Source organism: Patiria miniata, unplaced genomic scaffold, assembly GCF_015706575.1.
Source record: "Patiria miniata isolate m_02_andy unplaced genomic scaffold, ASM1570657v1 HiC_scaffold_5, whole genome shotgun sequence".
Taxonomy (NCBI): domain Eukaryota; kingdom Metazoa; phylum Echinodermata; class Asteroidea; order Valvatida; family Asterinidae; genus Patiria; species Patiria miniata.
The window spans coordinates 17,695,145-17,723,027 of NW_024037072.1; the positions used below are offsets into that span (position 1 = coordinate 17,695,145).

The 27,883-nt window shown below is 39.6% G+C and overlaps 2 protein-coding genes across 2 annotated transcripts in view; both read right to left on the minus strand.

Moving 5' to 3' along the window:
- The window catches only part of LOC119741260 (thrombospondin type-1 domain-containing protein 4-like), a 48,995-nt gene extending 32,689 nt beyond the window's left edge, over positions 1 to 16,306 (minus strand). Inside the window, exons 1-4 of the mRNA XM_038217012.1 lie at positions 16,259 to 16,306; positions 14,739 to 15,483; positions 14,320 to 14,601; positions 1,736 to 1,865 (exon numbers count right to left, since the gene is read on the minus strand). Of these exons, the coding sequence (XP_038072940.1) occupies positions 1,736 to 1,865; positions 14,320 to 14,601; positions 14,739 to 15,483; positions 16,259 to 16,306 (1,205 nt within the window). The remainder of the gene's footprint in view (positions 1 to 1,735; positions 1,866 to 14,319; positions 14,602 to 14,738; positions 15,484 to 16,258) is intronic.
- Positions 16,307 to 16,401: 95 nt separating this feature from the next.
- Positions 16,402 to 27,883, minus strand: part of LOC119741261 (thrombospondin type-1 domain-containing protein 4-like) — a 74,702-nt gene continuing 63,220 nt past the window's right edge. Inside the window, exons 7-10 of the mRNA XM_038217013.1 lie at positions 19,869 to 20,073; positions 18,414 to 18,586; positions 17,109 to 17,279; positions 16,402 to 16,437 (exon numbers count right to left, since the gene is read on the minus strand). Coding sequence (XP_038072941.1) covers positions 16,402 to 16,437; positions 17,109 to 17,279; positions 18,414 to 18,586; positions 19,869 to 20,073 — 585 coding nt within the window. The remainder of the gene's footprint in view (positions 16,438 to 17,108; positions 17,280 to 18,413; positions 18,587 to 19,868; positions 20,074 to 27,883) is intronic.

Consider the following 27,883-nt stretch of genomic DNA (forward strand, 5'->3'; position numbering starts at 1 on the left):
GTACCCTTTTGTTAATCCCTGGAACTTGGGGAAGCTGACAATGTGAGTATACAATGGGCTAATCCGGTGGGAATTCAAAATGTTGGATTGGTGTGCTATTGATATATTGTTGAGGTTATAGGAACAGGCCTCAGGGGAAAAACTTGAGCAATGGAATTAACACCTGATATGGACATGTATACACTGCTTCAATCACTGGCACAAAACTAGGCCTATACAGGCTGTCCCCAAAAAAGTTGTGCAGGCAGATATATCCTTTAATTTCTCAAAAACTACTTAACATGAGTGTTTCATCTTGATGGAGCATTATTTATTATACTTAATGTGAATAATCAGTGAAAATGCCATGGAAATTCGTTCATGCAAACCAGAGATCTAACAGATTGTAACAGGCTATGGTTTTTCACCCATTCCAATGGGATTTACACAGTTAGTGATATCAGTGCATCAGATTGTCATGGGCCTTTTCACTCTGATGTAAATTAAGTTGACTGTGTTAATTCCATCCCATTGGAATGGGTGAAAAACCATAGCCTTTATTATTTATAATCTGTTAGATCTCTGGTTTTGATGAACGGATTTCCATGACACTTTTACCGAATATACACAAGAGTATAATTAATATTCTCCATCAAGATGAAAATACTCAGCTTAAGTAGTTTTGAGAAATTAAATGATATCTGCTTGCACAACGCTTTGGGACGCCCTGTACATGTACACTGCATGACTTTATGGTCCTTTTGTGAATACTTGTCACAAAACCAGTCCTTACCAAGTTAAAATCCACTGTTCTATCGTAATAGCTCATGTTAGTGATATGCCCTGCCCCCTTAGAACACCCCCCCCCCCCCTCATGTCAAAGAAGGAAATATGCTTCAGTCTGTCTCTTGATTTTTTTGTGGGGGAGATGGTTTTTACGATTTCACTCTATTCAGAGAGTTACAGTATTTGCATCTCTGATAAAGCTACAACGGAATTCCCTGAAGTGGAATAAATCCCCCATTGTATCACCTTACACTATAAATCAAATTTGATCAGCCAGACCTTTTTTTTGGGGGGGGGGGGGGATTACCAGTGAGAGCATAACTAAAGACCTCTGGATAGAAATAACTTACTCTCAAGACTCTAGAGAAAAAGTGACTGATTCCTACACACACACAAGACATTAACTGGAGTAAAATCCAATTAAAGGGAAAATACAACATTTGCAAACATCAAAAAACTAAATGATCAAATTATCACGAAATCCCTTACTGAATTGTCAGGGACTGACAGTCTTAAAAATCCTTTAAGATCGTGGCTCCTGGTGGGCTGACATTTTCAAGAAAAACGGTATTTTTCCAACGCTGGTCGGCCGACCAGCTTTGGAGAAAACTGGCTTTTTTCAAAAACTGTTCTTACTTTTTCATATTTAGTTATTCTGACTTTTCCTTGCAATTGATTACACACCTGTGAAGGGGTACAAGCCTGCTAGACTGATTCTCTGACCTTACAATTTCCCCAAAAGTGTATTAATTGCTTCGTTTCATCTTAAGTGGGGTCAGGGAACCAGACTTCAAGAACATGATAGGTTTTCTTGGTTTTTCCAGCATCTACAAGCCCAAAAACATGAAACAAGTCAGTTTAACAAGTATATAACATACTAATCCTCCAAATCCATTTATTTCTGAAAATTGCAGCAAAAGCAAATGTTGTACATTCCCTTTAAACAATGAAACAAATTGGAGATGCTTACACTGGCGGGCATGCCTCGATGTTACAAGCCTGCTGACGTACACTGGGTCTCCTCAATCCATCACACATGGCCGGATCCTGTGATCTGAACGTCCGCCATTCGATACAGTCTACCTTGGTGTGTTGAATTCCTGACCAAAAAAATAAGATTCAAGAAAAAAGTACATTTCAAGTTACAAATTACTTACAAGGATACAAACTCATTTCAAAATTTCCAGTTGGTCTTTTGGTGCATTTTTGGCAAATGTTTCGCCCCTATCAAATTTTTAATCGTAATTAAAGGGAGGCAGTGAAAAATTCCTGTTAGCGTTTTAAACCACAATGTACGCTCCTTGAGTTCAAAGCCTTTAATTAAACCAAAACGTCTTCTTATTTTCAGATGACAGCATATGTATATAAGTATAAAAGTCCAGCTCAAAATTGTCAAGAGGCATCTTTGATTTGGTATCTGAAAGACTATTATGTAGAAGACAACAAACAATACAAAAGGACACTATTTTGTAAATATAGACTACAAACTGCTCTTGAGGAAAACTACCAGTTAATAGATATCTATGACCATCTGGTTTCAAAATCTACCTTTTGAAATGAAATCAACTCTACCAATATCTGCAAAAAGCTATAAAAGCTGCTTTAAAAAGACTTGTCCCACTGTAGATAAAATCTAGAGATCACAATCTCTCTCCAATTATTGCTTTAAATTTATCAGACCAGCGTTCTCTGGAGATCTCACTCTAGATCAGGTGTATTTTTGTTCTCATTTGCATTGTCAATGCAAATTATAACCGACACCCAACACCAACTTCAATTTGAGGGGTAGAAATCGCACACCCCAAGCGCTAGAAACTGAATCCCTGGGAGAAATGCAGAGGGCATGTTGCAAGGTGAACATACAACACCTTGTTTAGCTCAACTCTTGAACTTTTTTTATCACATTGAAATTTTCTCCAAAATTTGATTTATCCTGACTGACAGCGACATACATATCTGGGGGCTTGTCAAAACTTCACCAGACATGACAAAGAAATTTGTTCCTCAAACCAGGAGGGAGTTGGGTGATGTGCTTGTTTGCTTTTCAATTTTTCACTTTCTGTAAACTTTTTTGGTCACTAGAAACTTGCATGTGTAACATGACCAGTACAGTTGGTTCGCAGTGGGTGTCAGTGCTATGTGGCAAATGATTAAGTAAACGGACACACAAGGATTCCAATAATATAATGCAAGACAATGATCATTTTACCCATAATTTGCAAGTAGCTGTATTGTCCCTCAACATTTCCACTGGAAAGTTCATTGTACAGGCTTCCCTAAAGATCTAGTGGTCACTTAAGGTCTAAGGGTCCCCAAAGGACCGTGTTTTTATCACAGCTCTGTTTCTTATAACTGCTCTTCTACAAGAGCAACTCCTTATGAATTTAATTTCTCTTGAAGTTTCCACATCCTGAAAATCCTTCATTCTGCCATCCCCTCTACCAAACTCACCAATCCCTAATCACACCCATAGGTTGTGAAAGGAGGGCAAGTTGGCATGTGAAAGATAAACCAAGTGTGGCACTGCCACCGCCATGGCTGTATTTTTAACCTCTTTCTTTTCACTAAAAGTAACACAGTTATCGCCCAAGCCTCCCGGATCCGATGTCTGAGATGGCGGGCTCCACAAGTTGAAGACTTCCTCTGAGCTACTCACCCAAAGCCACTGCCGAGTTTGTTTGTTATGGTTTGTTTTGGTTGGTATTTAAGCAAATAAGTTTGGTTTTAATTTCTCTGGGGAACTAAGTCCTCTTCCAGACAAGAAAACAAGGAAGGCTGTTAAATTGGAAAAGGCAGGTTACAGCGCATTCTTGGGATAAACAGTGGTTATTTTTTACTGCGTTACCACACTTACTTTGGCTTCCTGATTTTGCAAACTATTTCCCCCTATCATTCACCACTTGAAATATGTATTTTTAGCAAGGCTCAAAACACGTACAGAAATAGTGTGGTTCAAGGAACAGGGGCATGCCGTGAAGTACACGTACAGTAAGAGTGCTTCTCTCACACACATAACTACTGTGTGAAATTTTGGACAGGGATTTCACAGTTCACACTATACCAGGTCTGGGAAAAACATAGAGTTCTGGGTTAACGGCAATCACATCTTCTAAGAAACAAAATTGTAAAGCGAGATCAATTCGGGTGATGAATGAACATAAATCCCCTGATGTCGGGCTGCTAATATTGTTTGGTAAAGAATTGTTTGTGTTACAAGTATTATAATTGTATGTAGGGGGACTATCTCATCTGACTGTAGGGATATGTTGTTCATTTACAAATATATTTATTTATTTATTTACGTCACTCAGTTGAAGATAAAACACTGATGTGTTCAAAGTTCATACCATAGTACATGCAGTACTTTTTTTTTCATTTAAAGGGAATGTACATCATTGGCTTTTGCTGTAATTTTCAGAAATGAACTATTTGAGGGGTTAGTATAATAGATTACATATTGTTACACTGACATGTTTGATGTTTTGTGTTCGCAAATGCTGGAACAACCAAGAAAAACAAAAATGTTCAAGTAGTCTGGTTCCCTGACTCCACTAAAGATAAAATGGATCCATTTATAGATGCCGGAAAATTGTAAGGTAAGGGAACCAGTCTAGCTGACCTACACCCGTTCATGAACATGTAACCAATATCACACAAAATTTGCACTGAAAAAATGGTAAATTTTGAGCAGTAGTTGCTAAATAGGTAGGTTTTTCCAACGGTGGTCGGCCGACCACCGTTGGAAATGTATACAAAAATACCATTTTCTTGAAAATGACTTCACACCAGGTGCCATAATTTTACAGGATGCTTTAGACTGTCATTTACAAACATCCTAGTAAGGTATTTCGTAAAAACTTGGTAGTTTTATTTTTTGATGTTTGCAAATGTTGTATATTCCCTTTAAACACCAGGATATCTTTTAAGCACCAGGATATGAGATTTGAAGTACTGTCACATGCACATCATCAAGTGAATTAATAGAGCATAAGGGATCAGTCTCCATTTTCCAGCGCTAAAAATGTCCCCATGGGCCATCCAGAAATGGATCTCCAGTAAACGATTCCCCCATTCCATCAAGACAAGAAGGAAAGGTTTTAATCTCGGCACTTATCACAGCCACTTATTTGCTCATTGCCTCTAGCTAGAAAGACCAATTGACATTCTTGAACCTCGTGAGCCTGAAGATTGAAAAGTTATTCTGGGTCAAGTGCATCCCCTTAAACTAACTTTCAAAATATACAATGAATCGTGGTGCCACTGTACTCATATTTTTTTTACCACCAGATTGAAGCAGTAGAAGTGTTAAACCTACCACAATGTAGTATTCAGATAACTGTTTCACAATCTGTTTCAGTTATTGGCGATTGGTTGATCATTTTTGGCAACTGTGTATGGGCAGTGATCACTTACGATTACAACACTACCTACCAGGCGCGGTTCTACGGGGGGGGGGCTAGGGGGGGCTGTAGCCCCCCCCAAAATTTTGTCTAGCCCCCCCCAAAATAAATTCCGTAAAAAAAAAAAATTGCATTAACAAAAAGGAGGATTGTGATGTACATGCGAACGGTCTCCCCCTAAAGAAGAAATAGCCGTGACAAGGGTGCATTAGTTAATATAGTGCAAGGGTGGATCCAGGAGGGGGGGGGGGGGCCAAAGGGGGCCATGGCCCCCAAAACGAAACCAATTTTTTTTTTTTAAGTGACATCGCAATAAAGGCAGGCAATGAGTACACCACCATCTTTTCCTCAAAAACAATTGGTTAAAGTGGTCAGAAATTGCCTCAGATCGCACCACAGAGCATCTAGAATCCAAAAATTGTTCGGGGCCCTTAAGCGGGCCCCGAACCCCACGCCGTAATTTTTTGGACCCACTTTTTGGGGGACCAAAATTTTTTTTGGCCCCCCCAAAAACAAATTGTGTTCTGGATTCGCCCTTGCTATAGTGTGAATGATTTTAGGATTTTATTGGCGCTCCCCATTGAAAATATGGCATGAGCTCCGCCCCCCCTATTGATTTTCGGAGGCCTAAGTGTCTGGAAAAAATAACCAGTCAACATTTCAGCACGCCTCCCTGAAAAAAATTCTGGATCCACCGTGCTAGCCCCCCAAAAATATTGGTTCTAGAACTGCACCTGCTACCTACCTTAACCATCACCTACAAAATGTAGGCCTTAAAAACCGACAGCTTAAACAGACATATTGTCATTAGACTAGTCAAAGCATAAAAATAAATATGGTTTTTGTAAGCATACGCACATTACCTTAAGTTATAGAGGTCTATTTACACATAGGCAGCTTTGTTTCAACAATGCTGCACGTGTTTTTTGACATGCACAAATCAACGAGCATTTTTTGCGACAAAGTTGTGTGTACTTCATATTGCACAATTTTTTTTTCTTCATATTTTTCACTGAATTCCAAGCTAATCACATTTCAATAGCTCTTTGATCTGGGCATAAAACTTACATGTATATGCCCAATTGTTATCCTTCCTTCACAGTGTTGTGTTCTGGTGGTGTCTTTTGGCCTTATAGCATAAGTATGATGCTTTTCTTATGAATCGTTTAACAAATCTTGTTTTTGTGGACACACGTCAAGTAACATTGCTGTACAACATAGACATTGTGACAAAATTGCATAATTTGTGTTAAAGGCCATGATATAAAAGTGCCATGAAATTCTCAGAGGTTCATTATAATTTGATTACTTTAATGATGCAGCAAATGTTTCGCAGAATTTATATGTTCTGCAAGAATACCAAAAAGTCAGTCTCCTTTACCACAAAGAGACCCTCAGGGTATAAAATTTCCCACTCAACTAGGCCCAACCGCAAACACACATATCCTTTTCTGATAATCCCCTTAATTTCTCCCAGCATTTTGCAAACTACAATTGAGCAATATTTTGCCAAACATATGCCATTACTAAATATACTCAACATGTTCCATACCATTCATCAGTGGGGAAAAAAGGTACGTAATCCTTCCTCGGGGCATTATAGCCTATGCAATACACAAACTCTGTATATCTTAGTTTGAGTACTGCCATGTTACTTCCGCCATATGCACTTCATCAACCAAATGGATTTCTGCCAAGTTTATAAGTCACCTTTTGGGAGCCATCAAATACACATTTCAATTGGAACAGAAGTCTGAAGTTTGATTCACCATACCTTATGTCAGACAAGGAAGCAAAACATCTGTTTTCCTTGAAACACAGACTGCAAAAATGAAAAATTTATCAAAAGCGGAGACCAATCATCTTCTGAAATCTTGACAAGGCTTATTCATACTTCACGTGAAGGAAGTATGAAAGCACACTTGACCTCATAAAACATTTGTGGTGAATTTAGCCATTGATGTGTTCAACGTCTGTGAATTCCCAGAATAAATTGTTGCCTGACATCAACAATTTGCCTTCATGTTCACTTTTGTGTGAAACATTAGACTTTTGCCTTTATATCCTTCCTACCCTTTATACCCAAACCCTTCCTAGTGAAAACACAGATATTGGAACTTCAAGGTTGGCATATTGTGTTTGAGTATAGTGGCCAGCTATATGTTATTTCAAACTTGCCTCATTTCCAAAGAAAAGCACAACGAACCCCTACTGGTGGTATGAGCCTCTTTTTTTCTATATCTAAATGACATCATCAGGGCCTATCCTGCCAGTAATTTGAATGTTAGAGCAGTCAACGTGGCATTCTGCATCCTCTTCAACAAGAAGCCCCTACATGGGTTTCTTTCCTGATGTCCCCCCTATATGGAGTTGTCATGGTTCTCTAGCCCACAAACCCCAATTGGCAATGTCCGGTTAGGAACATGGACTTGCGTAGAATGCTATTCTTTACCCAGGAACCGACAAGATAAAGCATGTGATGATTGAACTGGCATCCAGCACAGAAAGCAGTCAAAACAATCGGAGCTTATTCAGCTAACCTCTCATAGTCAAGTAGGGGAATCTACATTTAGTGTTTGTTGGACATATTTACAGACACAGACTTTCTACTATTAACTTCTTCTTTTAACAGCAATTACGTCAAATACAAGTCATGTACGAAGCCTTGACTCAGTTCATTCAACCATTTTTATCAAAAAAAAGGGGGAGCCTTTCAAGTTTGTTGATTGGAGATGGACAGAGTGGTGGAAGGGTAAAGTCTTTTGAAGAATTTAAATTACGGACCCATTTTGTTTTGGGGGGGGGGGAACTAGTCACTGGCCTATGGGGACATAAATAAACAATTTAAATTTCAATCAAAGAATCAGGGTAATATAACATGTCAAATATATCTGGAAACTGTTTAGTAGAATCTGAAAGAAATCAACTTCCATGGGCCTTCATTCTCGGTCAATATAGCCATGTAATTCTTTTTCAAAGCATCGACCCTCCATTCAGATAGAGAGAGTGCAGTGTGCTATTTACAACATGCAGCGCATCCAAAATACCCGCAACATTTTTTTGCGAGGCTCGAGAGTCGCCACGGAAACAAATACCGCAATTATTTTTATATCATAGGTTTTATATCGTTGTGAAATTATTCGTGTTCAAATAAAGGGATGTCAAAAACAAACTCAACCGATTTCAAGGAAAATCAATCATGCATATTTTTTTCTAATGGGAAATTGCTTCATCATGTTCATGATGTGACAATCTGGTTGCCTTTTACTTTCTTTGTCATTCTGTGTTTCCTTTTCTCTTCGATCCGCGTAGACTACACTTTAAATAAATTCACATTTTGTTCTACGTTTCAAGTTCAATGTATTTTAATATCATTTCAACAGATTCGAGTTTGCATCTGATGTACCCCATCATCAATTTTCCTAGAAATCGGTTGAGTTTGTTTTTGACATGCCTTTATTTGAACACAAATTATTTCAAAACCCTTTTCAAAATCACACCAATACTTTACCAGGGATAAAGTTAAGAGTCCAATTCAAGCTGTAACATGATATAAAAATAATGGCGGTATGTGTTTCCACGCCAACGCTAGAGCCTCGCAAAAAAAATAAATTGCAGGTATTTAGGGACACGCTGTACACAGTGTTTAAAAAAAAAAGGAACCCCAACTTCAAAGAATGAGTATGGACAGATGATATGTTTACTGGCTATAAAACTGGTATCATCTGAAAGCGTCATCTCTATGCTTTTCAATGATACCGTGTTTAGGATTTCAGGGTCATGCATCACTGAGCATCATTGTCTTGAAAACTGGATGGTTCACTTTCATAAAAAAAACACTGGGCACGGTGTGCCCATTGTTACGGAAATGTCTGTGAAATGGCTTGATTGAATGTTAATCCTCGGGAAACTGGCACATTGTTTTGAACATGGCTTGGTCAAAACGAGAAATCATGGCCAACAATAAAATCCAGTTTTGAAACCAACCCGACTTGTTTTTTGGTTTCTTTTTATGCACTCGTGTCTTCTTCTTGAATACTTATTATCATGCACACCATGCCTGTTGTGTTTGACATTAAAATGAACCAACTGCAATTTTGTATCAAAATTTCATGACAGTGGCGCTCAGTGATGCATGTCCCTGGAAATGTAAACAAGGTATCATTGAAAAGCATAGAGATTACACTTTCAGATGATACCAGTTTTATAGCCAGTAAACATTTAGTCTGTCCATACTGGTTCTTCAAAGTTGGGTTTCCTTTTTATTGAAACACCCTGTATAAGGAGGGGAGATCTACTTGGCAGATTTGTTTTACGCAAGTGCAGGATTCTGCCTTTGGTCATGAGCTAAATGAGGTACCACCTTCTCCTCCCAAGTGCCATTTTCCCTTACAGCCTTGATCCCATGGGAGGATAACCTTACATCTTCAGGGAAAGCTCCCTTGTCCTCAGGAAGTTCATGGGCAGGGGTCCTGGGCAGAGATAGTGCACCATCCCTGACTAAAGCCATGGTTGAGAAATAATTGACAATTTCCTGTTGGTTACCAAATAAAATATCACCAAGCCTAGTTGAGGGAACCCCCCAAGTTTCACTTTGGTCTTCTGGGACAAAATACAGGGCTGGTTCTTTTACCACACCAGGCTACTATACTCTCAAGAAACATTAAGATCTTCTTAAAGGTAGGGTCGATCATTTGTTAGTTTGAAGCAACATCTTACGACGGGTGTTTAAACAACTAACCTGATGAACTTTTAGCTCTGTGAATGCTGTATATTTCGAGAAAACAATATTCTACGATTACGGTTTTAATTCAAAAGTTACCGAGTCATGGTTTAAATTGCGCCCGAAATCAACGTCAGGGACACGGTCTCATTCAAATGATTGCAGCTATTAGCAATGTCACACACTGAACCGACGAATAGCAACCACACACGCGCGCGTGCGTCCTGTCAATTAACGCTTGCACGCACTCATTCGCGGATTCGCCGAATCACAAATCAACTACTAACGGAAATTTCCAAAAATGCAACACCTGACGCACCTTTGAAAATGCTCTTCTTTTATTGTTTCTTCAAACTTTTTGGTTAGCTGCAAATGATATATACTCTACTTTCAAATTGAGGTTTTCCAGAGCAGAAAGTTAATCCAAATAGGATTTTTCACTTTCTCTTTCAGTTTCTTTGCTTATACCAGATTTCAATGACATGGGAAATAATAAGCTATGTGAAAATTGTTCTGTGTCTATACAGTATTGCGGGCTCAATGCTCAAGTACCCCCTCAACATCGACAAAAGAGTATGACATGAAGAATGTCGTTGCTCTTTTGCACCAATTAAGCTTCCATGTAAAGACACGACTGGTTGAGCACATTCAGGTCAAAAGTGAACTGTGCACTATATTTCATGCCAATGACTTGCTCATGAAGCAGGCGGTTAGGCAAAACCTCCTCACCTGCTTTGCGGGGGAAGCGAAGCCTCCCTAATTAATAGTTCAAACTTGAAATTCCCTTGAAATTCTAAAACAGGAAACAACACAGACACAAACATTCTCATCAGCTTCTTACTATTCACAGCAATTATGTCAAATACAAGTCATGAAAAAAGCCTTTACTCAGTTCATTTAACCATTTTTTTTTATCAAAGTCAAAGGGGAGCTGCTTAACCTTCTGCAGACGAAATCAATTTCATTGATTTCTTCCTCCTCATGTTGTGACTGCGCGTGAGGAAACAAAACAATGTTGTGGCTCCTGAGTTAATTTTCGACAGTCCTGACCTGCTTCCTTCTCCAACAGTCGATTCATCCGTAAGAGTTTGTGCACATCCAGTCACATAATGGGTTTGTGCACACAGAGGGACATTACAGCCTGGAATGTACCCAATTGGGCTACAAAATGCATTTTAAACGAAATGATATTCAATAGAAAGAGCATCTAAAAGTAGAATAAACGTACAAAAGTAGATAAACGTCCACACAACCATCCTCTAAAAATGTGGCGTTTGTGTGTTATTCTTGCAAGAACCATGCAAGAACGAATTTCGGTGGTCACAATTTTGTCCCGAAAAATCGAGCTGTTGCAGTGCTAGTTGTGATGCAGCTGCACAGTGACTCACAATCTGCGGACGTGTAAGAAACAACATTTGTGTATTTGAAGTGTGTGTATTACCGTATGTACATGCACACACAACATGTGCCTGCATCGAATAGACACGACTTGAAATACGTGAAACTAGGGATTAGATGATTTAGAGTGAAAATCACTCTCGTTTTAGATTGAAATACTCTGAAAAAAAAAGAAGCACATCAGTTGAAGCTCGAGTGAAAACTTGATCTTTTTTGATTGAATGAATTTCACTCTAAAATGTCTGGTCCCTACCGGTAGTTTCAGTCTAAGGGGTGGATTTTCACTCGAATGGAGTGAACTTCACTCTTCGGAATAGACAGGCAAAACCATATACTTCATTCTATTAAGTATTAAAGTTGTATTATATATTCTATAAAGTATCAAACACTTTACTCTATAAAGTATCAAAGTCTACCTACCCATACCTTTTTTCTCCTAGTGAATTTTCCTTGTTTATGTTTTTGCACAGATATTATAGAGAAATGCAAATTTCTGTGGGACTGCATGTACTTTTTAAAATTTGTTAAGTAATTAATCCATAACTTCACATGGGCAGATTTTCTTTTTGATGTCTCATTCTAAAGGGAATTGAAAAGTAGCAATGTACAACGAAAATCTATTTTCAGGATGAAATTGCAAATAAAGTGGGAGAGGGGGGAGCAACTTTAAGAAATGGTACACAGCAGATCTGCTGCTCATACTAGGCCCTTGTTTACAAACAAGACATTTGGTCCTGATCAATCAAACACAGACATCTCAGTTTCTTTCAGGATAACACAATCAAAAAAGTTTCCACCCTCGTCAGCAGTACAAAAACAAAAACAAACTTGGCAACTGTACCGAAACTGGTAAACATCAATGGAAAGCCTTGTAGTGGAGGAAATTCAATTGGGCTGCGTAGATTTGTCAACCTGACAAAGTATGGCTGCGATATCTACACATGGTCCGACTTTTTTTTTATCACTTCCTTCATTTATAGCCTCGGAAGAAATTTGTTGCAAAGCTGATCTGTCATTGGCTGGTTATTTTTAGACTAAGGCGGGGTGCTCTCTTTCTTAGATCAACACTTTTTAAAATTAAGCATAACAGAAAGAGAAGCACTGGTTATTTAAATAATCTCTGGATCTTTGATGCTCTCACGCTTCACTGTTATCTGAAAATTTAAACATTAATCTCTGACTAGAAGAACTCTTTTCCGTTCCCTGTCACGTTCCCTGTCACGCAATTCATTTCCGAAGGTCACGGAAGTACATGAACATTGAAATTCCATGCAGTTTCAATTCCCCATTCGTGCTAAGGATATCCAGATAAATATCTTATGAAAAGAAAGTTGGAGAAATCATTTCTGAGTCATAATCCTGGCCCACTATCCAATTTACTTTAAAGCATTTACTTCCAAAATGTATAACTATAGACAGAAAACCTTTTTGTTGAGGGGGCCTACAAAACTTTTTGGGCAGTTGATTGCTTGAAAATATTGAATAAGTAAGGAATTTCTGGCTAACTTAGCTAAATTTTAACAGAAACCCCCTTACCCCCCCCCCCCCCCCCAGAAATGCCTCTTGTGCAACTGTCAATTTCCACTACAGTATTTTCACCTTGCGGACGATGTTGGAGGCAAAATAATGAAGATATCATCTCCCAACTCACCATGGGATAGCTAGCTATAGGCACCTGCCTAATTCTCTAAGCCCTGCATCCTTTCAGTGTGTAAGAAAGTCAAAGTAACACAATATTCTGTTAGACTGTGCATAATTAGAGTTTTTAGTTTGTCAGTTGCAGTGGTATCCGTGCTGAAAGGTAGACGTGTTTTTTTCACCAGACACCTGGCCTCAAATTTAAAAAAAAGGGGGGGGGGGGTTCAACACGGTACAACAGTTACGGTTGTAAACACGGGCGTTCGTGGAAAATGGCACTTGTGAAAAAGGGCAATCAATTAAAAATGTTGAATTTTGCAAAATAGAATTTTCATCCCATTACCCATTTTTATCGTCCACATTTGCTTCTATGCACCATCCCAATTTTGCTTTTCAAATCTCCATCCCATTGGCAATCTGCCACTCTGCACCCCCTGGCTACGCTACTGGTTCGACAGGCCTAAACGTCGCCAAAGAAATGGCCAGTTTTATTTTAAAAGGGAAACAGTGAACAAGAAGCATGTATGCTTCAAGCCACAAACGTCAACTTCTTCTTGCACATTATTATCCTCCTCTGGATTCCGTAGGTGCTTTTTGCACGCACACGGATTGTTATTTCTTGTACGCAAGTCCCTAGAATTAGTCCCTCAGCATACAATGTTCAGAGGATCTGGGTTGAGCAAGGTTCAACAGAAAATTTGTGGGAGTTTCAAACTACAATTTAAGATGTATGGATATTCTTACATGCATCTGTAGTATCTGTCGATCTCTGCTTTTAGTTCTCTTTTAAATACCATCATTAATAACTTACTGACATTAAATTCATTCTCTCATGATATCATTCCCTTTTCCATTTTCATGTATTGTATGTGATTTCAGTGAATCAATTTTATCATCCTTTGTTTTGATTCAGCGTAGTAAAGGGGGGCATTTGTGGGGTGCACGCCACCCCCCCCCCCCAAAAAAATTGCTGGAAACCACTGGAAATTTGGTAGTCCGTTTTCACGAGCGGCCTTTTGTCATGAGTGACCTATTTAACGTTGCACGAGCGTCTTTAATTGTGCCATCATGAAGAGCGCAACCTATTGTCCGCTTTGAAGGGTGCCCCCACAGAAAGATACAGAAATTGGGCGCCCGCCTCCTTCCCCCCCCCCAAAAAAAAAGGAACATCTAGGCCCCCCCCCCCACTAATAAACACATCCGCTTCTAAGATTTACAAACGTCTTGATTTGATAAAAACAAAAATTGAGATGACTTTTTTTTTTACTCATATACACGTATGCCAGTTACTTCCGGTAATCTAAAAAAGATGGAGCAATCTGAAGAGCTTAAGGCAAACTGAACTTGCCAAAGACTGGCATCCAAACAAAATGACAACTCATGTCAGAAGCTTACCTCCAGCACAACTTGATGAGCACTCGGTCAGTCCCACATCGATCCAGCCGTATCTGACTTGGGTATCCCGACTACCATAAGGGCTACCCTCAAGAGCTGAGGAATCACTGGATCCTTGGGCGCTTGATCCCTCACTGCTGCCGCGATGGGACTCGATGGGGTCAATCTCCAGGTATGGTGTCTGAGGCTGGCCGGGGTTAGACGGCTGCCTGCCTTGTGACGACTCCTGGTTATTAGGGTAGCGGTTGGGGTACGGGTTTGGGTACGGGTTACCGGGTTTGGCTTGGAGTTGGGATAGGGGTTAGGGTTAGGGTTAACATTGGGGTTCCGGTAAGGATTTGTATTGGGGTTGGTATTGGGATAGGGTCTGTGGTTGCTGTTGGGATATGGGTTGGGGTTTTGGTTGGGATAGGGATTACGATTCGGGTATGGATTTGGGTTAGGATTGGGATTCGGATACGGATTGGAGTTGGGATAGTATGGATTTGATGCTTTGTCTTGATTAGGGTTGTATGTTTGGTATCTGCCAGGATATCCGCGGCCATTAGGTGGCTGGTCAACACTTGAACCCCTGGCTCCATCCCCCTGGGTGGGGTACATAGAATCCCGACCTTGGGGAGGATAAGACTGCCCCTGGCTGGGGTATCCGCCAGTTCCTGCCTGCTCCCTTGCAGACACCGTTTGCTGATACACTGAGCCCGGTAGCCCCCTGGCTTGGGTCTCAACACCTCTGAAAGGTGAGGCAGGGTACCTGTGGGTTCCACTGTCTGCCTGTGGTTCCTCTGGCTGATCATTGCGTGGACGATCACCATCTTCACTCTGGCTTGGACTGCTACCATCTTTGTGACCGCCAGATCCATGATGACCTCTGTGTTGACTGGTACCTTGATGATGCCCATGACCTTTGTCCTGATGACCTTTACGTGAGTGGTCACCGCTGGGAAGGGCATCAGCCTCCTGCTCAGGTTCTCCTGCCTTCTGCTGTCGACTGTTGGGGTCAGTCTCCGTCCCTGGAAGACTGAAGCTGGTTCCCTCCTCACGAGAAGGTTGCGCTGGTGATGCTGCAGAGCTCTGTGCCTGGTTCTGTTTAGAGCCCGTTGAGGGAAAGACCGGTGCTGCTTGGCCCGCACTCAAAAAAGTACTAAATGAGACCCCACCGCTTACCTATCGGTACAAGTACACAAAAAAAAAAATAGTTATGAACACTCATTTGCCATGATAGTAACAAAGCAAAAGTGAGAATATTATCACTGCCCAAAGTAAATTTGGCCAGGGTTACTGAACTCTCCTACATTGACGACTATTGTCCAATATAAACCCCTTTTGTCTCATGTAATTGTTTCCATATACTTTTCTCCACTACTATATATTTTCTTGATAATTCACGGAAATGATTGTCTTGCGTGAGTTCGATGTTGTTAACTGAAAAATTTGTCAGTAAGATGACCTGCTTCAATATCTAGAAAGGACTCAAAAAGAGGCTCTCATCAATTGACAGCAGCTGTGATTCATAAATGAATTAAAATTCAACTATGCCTGTCTCTTTGAGATAACATTCTCTGCTGATTTTTATAAATGGAATTTTTCTTTGACCTCCCAATCTGATGACCTCTGCTAAACCTTGCTTTCCCTTCCCTAAGGCTCCTCCCTTGACCCAATTTGCACTAATCCCAGTAAGGCAATCAGGTTTGTGCGATAATCCATGCTGTCAACTATTTAATCTTTATTTGTCGGTGCTCATCATTAATCAACCTTGCTTCAAGCTTCAGATGCCTAGGGCAAGTCATTTATTACATTTATTACTGAGTATATACAGTGTTTACACATGGGGTAAAGGGCAAAACCTAATATTGAATGTTATAAATGATTTTAAAAACCTTTCATTCTTCAGAAATGATTAACTTTAAGGTCCACAAAGTGATAAATCATGTGCCCATACCCACACCTCCACCCAGACCCCATTTATGTGTCCATCTGACATTTCCATCATGCCCTTCCTGCCCCACCCCACCTGAATGTGAAAATCCAGCAAACACAGCCAGAGGTTGATGAACTTCCCCCCCCCCCCACCCCACACACTCCTTACCCCAATCTTAGGTCAGAGAACAGGTCTGCAACCTGCAGATAGAAGGATTTAATTAGCCAATATCTGACCAATGGCTACAAGCGTCCACAAACGTATCTTCTATTTTCTAATACTCTCATGGGGTCTGGGTGGAGGTGTGGGTATGGACACATGATTTATCACTTTGTGGACCTTAAAGTTTCTCCTGAAGACGGGCAGAAAAAATACTGTTCGAAACGTTGAGTCCCTCCGGTTCTTTTCAGAACCACACATACTCTCAAAAGAGGTTTATTCACATGGTGCTACCGCAAACTTTTCTTGTCTTAGTATCTTTCCACCATGCAAACCTTCAAATCTCATAATACTCCAAAGTGAAGTTACGATGCCCTTTTTTTTCCCAACGTGACCCCAACATTGGGTGAATCCTTTCATTTTGTCTTGGACATTGACCTTTTGACCTCAAATCTAAGTGTCCTGAATGCCATTTCATACTTCCAGCAAATACCAATGCAAATAGAATTCGACGAAATTGGAAATTTGACGAATAGAACTTTGGGCAAAATTGTACGCGCTTGCTATGTGTTCAACTTATATGGATTCTCAGTACAAATACTTCACGTGACGTCAACAAAATTCCCATTCTTGTTCTCTTTTGCACCAAGTATGATCTGGCAGCCAGACCAACCAAAATTGGAATCCTATGTCCTAGAAGACTGTCATCTACCTGAGACCTGGAAGGCGGGGCCTCCGGCCTGATGATAACCTGGCCCCTCACTGGCGCCACAGAGGGCTGGGGTATGCTGGACCCTGGGGGTTTCTCTACCCCACCGCTGGGCACCTCCTTAGGCACAGAGTACTCGTAAGAGATTCCCGGATTTTTCTGTTGGTTTATCAGCTGTTGGGAAATAGATTAACCTCAGTTAAATATCAAAATGGTGCTATTATAATTATGGTAGTTAGGTATTAACAAATCATGCATGTACACCTGTAGCAACATTACTGATTCAAGTGTGAATTTCTTAATTTATTTGATCACTGCAAAAAAATGCAGGGGAACTTGGTTCAAACTATTAACCACCTTCTGAATACGGAATGTATTAAGTTAACCTTAAAAAAGAAAACAAATAAAGGTTTGTTTGTGTATCATTTTTGTGAATGGAGTGTGGTTCTGAGAACTTGCAATTCGTCACGTCAGTGCAGCAAGGTCGTAACTCGATTCTGCAAAAAAGTTGTATCTTACGTAACGCGACGTCCATTGACTTTGTGTGTACATCCGGGTTATTTTAACCTTTTGACATTGAAAACTCGCGTTTCACGTACATGACGTCACACGCCATTTTAGGCGATACGACCTTGTTGCAAGGACACAACGAATTGTAGACTTGATGTTCAAACGATATGCAAAATCTCCTGAAAAAGCAGATTTGACAGCATTCTTCAAGGGCTTGAAATCAAAGGAATAATCTTAATTTCTGTTAAAGGGAAAATACAACATTTGCAAACATCAAAAAATAAAACTACCAAATCATTTTGAAATACCTTGCTGGACTGTTAGTGAATGACAGTGTAAAGCATCCTGTAAAATCATGGCACCTGGTATACTGTCATTTTCAAGAAAAGTGGTATTTTTGTATCAATTTCCAACGCTGGTCGGCCGACCAGCATTGGAAAAAACTGGCTTTTTTTCAAATACTGGCCCCAATTGACCATCGCACTTGTTTGCAATCGATTACACACCTATGAACGGGTACAAGCCAGCTAGACTGGTTCCCTGACCTTACAATTCCCCAATGTATGTAAACTGCTCTGTTTCTTCTTATATGGAGTCAGGGAACCAGACTACAGGAAAATGATTGTTTTTCTTGGTTTTTACAGCATTTTCGAACCCAAAACCTTAAAAAAGTCAGTGTAACTATATTTGCTATATATTTCCAACCCCCCAATTCCATCCATTTCTGAAAATTACAGCAAAAGCAAATGATGTACATTCCCTTTAACATATGCATTTTCAGACAGAATTTCTACTTACAATCAAATTAAGATCTTCCGTCGTAGGCCCATCAGCAAACAACTGTTCACCAACTCCTGTTCTACCAGGTGTTCTTTTGTAAATAAAATACGTCCCAGCTACAGAGTAGTTGCCAGGAGCATCAATTTTCCAGTCCATGTTGATGTATTTGTTTCCATTGACACCTTCAAGAGCTGTCAAAGATTTAAAAAAAAAAAAATGACAAAAAAAATGACAAATCAACAATAAAAAAACCATTTAGAGTTTGGACTTCAATTTTCAAAAAGGCATACCTGATAGGCTTACCCATGAAGGGGAACAAACCAAAAAAGCTTAGGGAAAAAATAATGAGTTCAGCCTCACTCATTGCATGCAGATCTTTTCATTTCTTATTGGACAACTGGCAACCAAACTGCAGAGTCCCGAGATTGATAGGCTTATTCCATGCATTTACATTTAAAAGCAATTTGAAACTGAATGTCTTACATTTTAACTTTAATCAGTTTTGATCTGTCCAACCCCTCCCCCCAAAAAGGAACTAGAATTAGAAATTAACACCATTTAAAATAAAAGATATCATGATAAATGGGAAGTAACGACACTTCCTCTATTTTAAAAGACTTCCTTAATCCTCATAATATTTTCCGTCTATGGTAAATACCTCAAAAGGAAATTTGATACAGCATGTGAAGTAACTAAGCACAGCAGAACTTGCTAATATGAACACAGTACCCGAGCGATTGTTTAGTAAAACAGTCCTTCATTTTGAATATAGCAATTTTCAGCCACCAATGTTCCTGAAGTAAAATCACACAGCAAGGATTTGGTATAGCCAAAGTGGATAATCAAGTGTTCACTATTTGAGGAGTTAATTCCAAAATGCGAGATATCCATCTGAAAAGGTGAAAAAGTTACATGGGTCTGAAAACTTGTTGAAATATACAGTTATAACGGGGAGTCAGGTTGGCGTAGCGGTACTTTACTCGCCTTCCACTGCTGTGACCCGGGTTCGAATCCCACCTGGGCCAATATGTGGATTGGGTTTTCAGTCCCTGCCTAATTCCGTGGGTTTCCCCAGAATATTCTTCTGGGCTTTTCCTCCCACCTCTAAAACTGTAACTTCTTCTCATTGTCTTCTCTCCACAGGTTTCTTCAGGCTTGCGAGCTACAGTGCCTAGGGCGCTTTTGAGGAATCCTTGGTTTCATTACCAGAAATGATTAATAATAATAATAATAATAACAGCTGTTTCTAACCTACCGGTATATAATTTCTCATTTTGTTGTATTCTTAAATTGTGTTTTAACTACATGACAACCATCAAAACTCACTTTGAGAAACCATCAAAACTCACTTTGAGAAACCAGGAGAGGACAGGATTCTTAAAGGTGTTACAGAATGGCATTTATCACGTTTCTGAAACAAACTCTTCATTCTGCTGTAATGGAAAACACTTCAAACAGTAAACAGTTTCTTACCCAAGTAGTTCCTGCTCTTGGTCAGCTCAGTGATGTTGATGTACATAGCTCCTGTGGGTATGGTGGTGATCCTGTGGTAGCCGTGTCCCATGTCCTGGCCCGTGAAGACACCCGACATCACCTCACACTGGGTGTTGGTGCCCCCGCACACGCCGCACTTGTCCAACTTGAGGCCGGATCCGAGGATGCCATCACAGCCTATTGCCTGAAATTATCAACACAAATTCAAGAATATTTAGTCAAATATCACATGTGTACATTTTTGGACCCCTGATATATGAATGAGGTCTGTCGGTCAGAGCGCCACTTGACATGTGGGAGGAGGGGGCGCTTGGCCATCATTCCTTGGGGGGGGGGGAGTTGGTGTCCACTTTTGCTAATTTCAATGTTTTGCCAATTTCGATGTGAAGTTTCCATTTGTGCAAAGGATCAAAACCCCCTCCTTATCCGGCCTCATGGTCTGAAGCATTGAACTCTAGGTCTGTGGGTAATTTTGCAGGCTGTGGGATCGAGTCCAGCCTGGGTATGTGGTGCGTTTGTCCTTGGGCAAGACACTTTTCTTTTGTTACTCATTGTTTCTCCCCACCCAGGAGCAAATGGGTACATGTGAGGGCAGAGATGGTTGTTGTGATTGACTTTAGCTGCTTTGCACTGACATGGCAACATTGTGGAGCTGTATACTCCTCAGGGAGCTGAGATTGTTTTTGGAATGTTTCATCATTAGCCCAATGATCACGAGTAATAATGATAGTGCCTTGAGCACTAATAAGGGTGGATATACGTGCGCGTTATAAAAAAAAATACACATTACCAGAAAAAAGTATTACACATTTTACCTGCTTTGTTGTTGTGTATACATAATAAATTTTGAACACTTGGGTGCAATTTTACATCAATATTTTGCATTCGAATTTGCATCTGTACCGAGTATAAGCCAGCCTAATTCTTCAGCTTCTTAAAATAGTTTTGGACTCCCTAAGTGTGGCAAAACCATGAAGTACACACTGAAGGATAAAGCAAAATAGTTGCAGGGTTCAAACCATCAAGTGGAAGGCTCTACTAGTACTACTTCGAAAGTCAAAAGCAGAAAAAACCACATCATGGCTCTTTAGAAAATTTCCCGAAAGACCACAAACCACATAATTGTCTGTGGTGTGCAGATCATTTATCACTCAATCAACATAATATCCTGACCAGTGTTAACCAAAAAGCCACATGTATGTATGTCACCACTGAACTGCCCCTGCAATATGTTAGAATGATGTTCTTGTCATCACATTCAATACCCTCAATATGCAGCACTGAATCCCTGCAGGGCTGTTCCAGACTTGTTGACAAAAAAGTCAATCACATTCACATTTACAGGAGTCACCCAGGGTCACCACTGGGACTTACAGACTTTACACCAATTCTTTCCAAACATCTACAGGTATGAGTTTTCAGTAAATATGCCAGAGGACATAATCAATCACAGTCAATACCTATTTTTCCATGACAAGCTTACAATATTTACATGCTTGTATACAATATGTAGCACAGAACTAGTAGCACAGCACTAGGTATATGCATCTTTATTCTGAAAAACCATTTTTTAATTGTTCAAAAATAGCCTAGTCAAGATTTTAACATGACTGGCAAAATTTTTCTATCCTAGTTTTTCTTTCTTCAAGGCAATACATCAAGAATAAGAAGGGCATAAGGTTGCTTCAATATGCACAAAGCTACTTTTATTCTACAATTTTTTTTGACTGTTCAAAAATAGGCTGCATGGTCAAGATTTTAACCTCACTGGCAAATCACACTTTTATCATTTCAGAAAGAATGTAGCATCCAGAGGCCACTTCTTTGGTTGTGTACAAAGTCTATGGAGAGTCGAGTGCATTTTCAAAGTATTTTCTAACAAAATTGGAAATGTTGCTCAGTCTCAGGTTCATGTCTTTTCAACAGTTTTGCAATGACTGACCTTCACTGAGATAATATATGATGAAAAAAAATTGGATTCAGGATGCAACATTCTTTCCATCATTTCTTTCCTTGTTTTTCTTTATTATTATTATTATTTATTTATTCGGCATAAAAAAACGCAAATCACAACAACGACGGCCTTCGATTCCAATACCTCTGGCTACACACAAAATTATAATTATATATAAAAATCTAAAAAAAATATATATATAATCAAAAATAAGGACATAAATTCAAGCTTGCATAATGTGCACAAAGCTACTTTTTTATTCCAAAGCAATGTTGCCGGTGAAATATGCAATTCATGTTTATAACACTTTGCTCAATTTTTAAGTACCGGTCTCAATTTTATAATATAATCTTGATGGAAGAATTACAACAAATTTCATAGGGTAACTTGCCCTAAATCTCATTTGAAAAGCGTGACCTTTTAATGGCCAAAAGGATTTCCCAATAGGAAAACGCATGACAGGGGCATGAGGAAGTTCTAACAAGTTATTTGAGGAACTTATAATTACTTCAAGGTGGTAGAATTAGGATATGGTCAGTTCAGGGTGCGTGAACATCGATTTCCCCTGTAAGGAGTTCACAGGAAATAACAGAAGATGCTCAGCTACCCAACTTTGAACTTTAATAACTCTTTAGCTGCTAAAATCCTGCAATCCACTCTGACTCAGTGTGAAGATTTCAGACAGCAACACCAATAGGTCGCATGGTGAATTGTTTGCTTTCAGAGCCTGTGACCTTTGTTCTAATCCCCTAAACTACTAGAGTCTCAATGCCAAAATGTAACCAACAGGGTGGCCAAGATTGTTGAAATATTATAAAGAATATCTAACCAAGAAGCAATGTTGTTTTTCTTCTACCTAAGCTGGCTGTGATTAGCTCAATGACATTCAATGGCCAAGAAGGTGATTATCACTGCGGGTTATAAATCTTTCAATTGGATGTTGTCCTTCACCAAAACTGCAGCATGCATATACACACAGGACATTATGGGTTCCTATCCTTTCTCGATAAAATGACGAAACAAGTACTTCAGAAAAAAACCCGGCCTCAAACTAGCTTACAAAGTTATGCAAATTTTACTTTTGATGCATCTCCACATAAACTCCAGTTCCATTTTAATGTGAAAAGAATTCTGCATTTAATCACAACTATGTCAAAATTGTATCTAGTTTGTTTCAAATGGTTACCGAACGGTAATAAAGTTAAGGGCAAAATCCAATCAGTGAGTGGGAACTGCCGCAAACTGTACTGTTTGAGCAAACTTTTCTGAGTCCGTCTCGTATTTCATTTGGCTCTATTCCCAGACACTCCAGGGTACATGTACCTACATTATAAAAAGGTCAAATATTAAATAGCCATGATATGCATGTAAAAGAAATTATTAGCTGAGCTGTTATGTAACGCTGATGTGTTTTCAACATTTTTTTTTCTTTAATCAAGGACAGACCTCTTCAACAAGGCTCCAGCTAGGGTTGTACAGAGAAAGGTTTTTCAATGACTGGTGCTGGTGGTGGGAGTTTAGTGGGAGAATATATTAATAATGACAGTTTTTGGTCACGAATGTACTCTCAGTAAGTGATGAAAATAAAAGAGAGAATCGAGAGAAGAGAGAATCGAAGCAGTTGCTGCTGGAAATGTCATGACAATAATGTGCCCAGGCTGCCCTGATATGCATCCTGAATGTGCATGCAAGATGTACAACGTACAAGCCTATTATAGCAAACTTGAACGTACAGTGTAAAAAACAAAGCTCTTTTTCCATTGAAATTTGAATGCTGTTCGGTTCAGTGTTGCAATGATTCATACACAGTCAGAAGCAGATATAGAAAGTGCAATGTTCAAACCAATCCTGGCTGCAAACATATTAGCTAACTGTCATCGCTTGTGAAGGACAAAGACCCACAGTATTGAACTTCTGTCAAGTAAATTTACTGGAATTAATTTGTTACGCTGCTTTTCCACTTTTTCATCCTGCAAGATTTCCGGATTCAATTCAAATATGTAATGAGTCATAAAATATAGTCAACTTCAAACCACACTTCTTGAATTAAGTAACTAAATAATCCAAGTTGTACATATCAGATTAGACTTTCCATCAGTACTCTGTCAGAGCAATAATTTTGGTTAGGAAAAACACATAATTTTGTCTTTAAGACAGCAGACAGCGCAACTAAATTTGCTTGAATCTCGATTTCTAAATTGTAAGCTGAGGTCAACAGACCGCTAACATATCTTACACCAACAAAATTGATATACATGTAATGTGGCGTGAATTCAACACTTTACCTTCTTTTGTGGGAACAAAACTACTACACCGAAAGTAAAGTACAATTGCTCCAAGGCAAAGCCTTCAGGGGATTATTTGGAGTAAATGAGGCTTGTAATACAGGGACCACTAATTGCTCTCGCAGGACCATTATTCAGATAGCAAGTTTGGGTTGTATACTTACAATGTAAGTCTCCACTTGACAGGAGGATACCAAATAAAGACTGACATCAGCAAATAAAACGTGGCATGCTGAGCCAGGAGGCCAGGCATTCAATGCCAAATATCTTGGAATCTGGCATTTCCTAAAATGCAAATGATTCCAGTCAAAAAAATGTCCTTGAAGTTGTCAGTACCTTTATGTCACAAGTTACCAAACTTTAAAGGAACAATAGGGTGTTGAACATACAGTAATGTGCAGATACTCCACAGCAAATCATGATCAAATAAAGTGCCAAGGGTTAGAGAAATGTTACATACAAGGCACTGTTGCCTTATAACATTTGAAATGGCCAATGATTTGAACTTGTTTCTACCTTGAGGCAAAGTATAGACCACACACATGTTCTCACCCTTTCCGAACTCCCAAGTCACAGTTTCTATTGATCTGAGCTGCCAAATCCCATGCAAATAAAGGTGCTCAAGAATTGTGTTCATTGACAAATTTCCCAGACAAAATCTACTGGGTGTCAACCTCGGCACAATGTTGCATCACTTCTCAGAAGGTGAAAAAGGGGGCTCTAATCTCTCATAAATTACAAATATATATGTTTTTGCTCTTTAAAGGGAATATACATCATTTGCTTTTGCTGTAATTTTCAGAAATGGATGGAATTGGGGGGTTGGAAATATAAAGCAAATATAGTTACACTGACTTTTTTGAGGTTTTGGGTTCAAAAATGCTATAAAAACCAAGAAAAACAATCATTTTCCTGTAGTCTGGTTCCCTGACTCCATATAAGAAGAAACAGAGCAGTTTACATACATTGGGGAATTGTAAGGTCAGGCAACCAGTCTAGCTGGCTCGTACCCGTTCATAGGTTTGTAATCGATTGCAAACAAGTGCGGTGGTCAATTGGGGCCAGTATTTGAAAAAAAGCCAGTTTTTTTTCCAACGCTGATCGGCCGATCAGCGTTGGAAATTGATACAAAAATACCACTTTTCTTGAAAATGACAGTATACCCAGGTGCCATGTTTTTACAGGATGCTTTACACTGTCATTCACTAACTGTCCAGCAAGGTATTTCAAAATGATTTGGTAGTTTTATTTTTTGATGTTTGCAAATGTTGTATTGTCCCTTTAATAAGTGTTGATGTGTTAAAGAGTCCATGCAGTATTCTTCATAAATTTCTAGTACAGGGTACATGAGAAGGGTTAGTTCAGACTTTCTGTGAGGTCTGGTCTGTGCAACATTTCAAGTCTTTTTTGAAGCCACATCATGTGTTAATCTTCACCCTTTTTGTCTAGCAAGAACAAAATGAAAGTGAAACTGGATCCAAACAATAATAAGAAAGGGAGGGGGCTCAAATAATTGTGAGATTTTTTTTCAGATGGAGCCTTTCTGTATTGCAACATTTAAGCAATAATGCTGTGAGGGTTTTTTTTACATCGATCTTGGCAATTCTGTTTCAGTGAGGGATAAGAAACTTCTTCTTGCTCCTCCTGCCACTTCCATTTTTGAATTAAATTTGCATCTACAGGTTTGTTTCTGACTAGGGCTGTGCATCGGAACCGGGTTCCCAAGTACCCGACTGTTAATGTCAGGAACCGGTTCTAGATTATGGGATTGGGTACCCGTAACCAACTTAACAAATTACTAAGTTACTTCGCAGAAAATGAAAAGAAAGGTTTTGAAGTCATTTTTGGTGAATTTTCAAAATAACAAAACATATTTCACATTTAAGTCGCTTGTGAAAGCTGCAGTTTAGACCGTAAAGCTATAAAGCTCACTGTACACACTTGTATCTTGCTGTATTGATGCACGGATGCGGTATACTATTATCAGGTGGACCTTTGTAAACAATCTCAAAAGCAACTTCCGAGATATGAATTTTGGCATGTTTGGCGTTTGGTACCCGTGTTTTTTTTTCTTCAATTGGGTATCCGGTTCCTGTACTACATGTAAATGCATGCCCCAATTTCTGACATGTTTTGAACTGTAAACAAGAAGCCAAGATGGCAAAAGTTAGACACCTGCAAAAACACAACCACCTTATCGCTTTTTTCCCGCTTAACCTAGTTTCCTGCCTTCCTTATACATGCCCCATATAGCCATTACAGGTTCCTTCCTGTTCCAAGCCTTCAAGATGTCCGTCTATTTAAGTATGGGCTGTAGACGCCGATTTCAATTTTTGGCTCATTTGTCACACATGATAGCTGCACAAATATTTCAAAATTTCTAGCGTGCTGACAGTTGACACTGAGGAAGTCTGTGGTCTTTGATCTTGTTTGTCAAATGAAAGTGAGCAGGAAGAGAGCAGAGTCCTCAACTTGATGCCATGGGATCAGTTCACGCTTGGAGTGAATGACAACATGATTTTAAATTTGTGATATCACGGCAAGCATTCGCACTGTTCATTTGCAAAAGTTCAGATCCAGCAAATTTCCCAGGAATATTTCATGATGTCATCAACTACGCTTCACATTAGCATACACATGGAGTATGAACTGGCCTCCATTATTCATTTCTCTTTATATCAAGAGACTGCTTTGGGTCAAGCCCTCTTCCCAGCCCTTGTAGCTTCCCCTTTAACTTTTTACAGGCGGCGTGGAGTTGTTCACAGCATCCTTCACCTACACATGGAAATGATACTCATGGAAAATAGTCTATTTCTATGCACAAGAAAGCTGATGTAGGCTAACAGTGAGACTTCTGTGGATTGTGCAGTTCTGGTTAAAGCCTACAGACCGGTTCACACTCGGCGCGAAAGCGAACGCAAATGCGAATTTGTGACATCAGGGCAACTTTTCACGCTGGGAATTTGCAAAAGTTGAACACATTTCAACTCCGGCTAATTTCACAGTGAATGCTTCGTGACGTCAAATTCGTATCGCATTCGCAAACCATTTGCATGAAGTACGAACGCAGGCCTTTAAACTGCAAAACTTGAACACTGTATAGTTACATGTATCATTGACTCACATGCAGAACAATTTGCTAGTGAATGGAAATGGTTGGGAGAGCTAATGAGAAACAGTAAGTGAAGCGAACCAATCTACATAAACTGGACTTGATTGTGCCTTGCTGTTTTATGACTAGCTTGATCCAAGTTCTAGTTTTGCATGTGCCATGTGGGGTTCATTTCCTTCACGTAAACGGTGGAGGAGAATATAGAGCAGGGAGTCCTGGTATCCTGTCACAGATGTACTGGAACAGACCAGTTGAAAAAATTTGTAGCCTTTGCTGGTTCATAGGGGGCCAGTGTAAGCCAATCAAAGTAATACAGGAGACAGTTCATTTTGCAGATATCCTTGTGATATTTGTGAGTCCTTGCAAACATGTGCAGAGGCTGGAATTTAGATAGGCTCAGACAACATGGACGGAAGTACATCAGGTTTAATGTACTTAAGTCATTGGAGCACTCATGTACATGTCCATTTCATGAACTGTGGTCTGGCCTGCAGTGGAAATTACTGTTGGCATAGCCCGCTATAGCCCATGATGTAAATGCACTGATAACTTCAGGAAGGGATAGTGTATTTCTTTATTCATGATCGAGAGCCGAATTCTCACCCGTCCTTTCACCACCACGTGCCAGCCGCTAGTTTTGCTG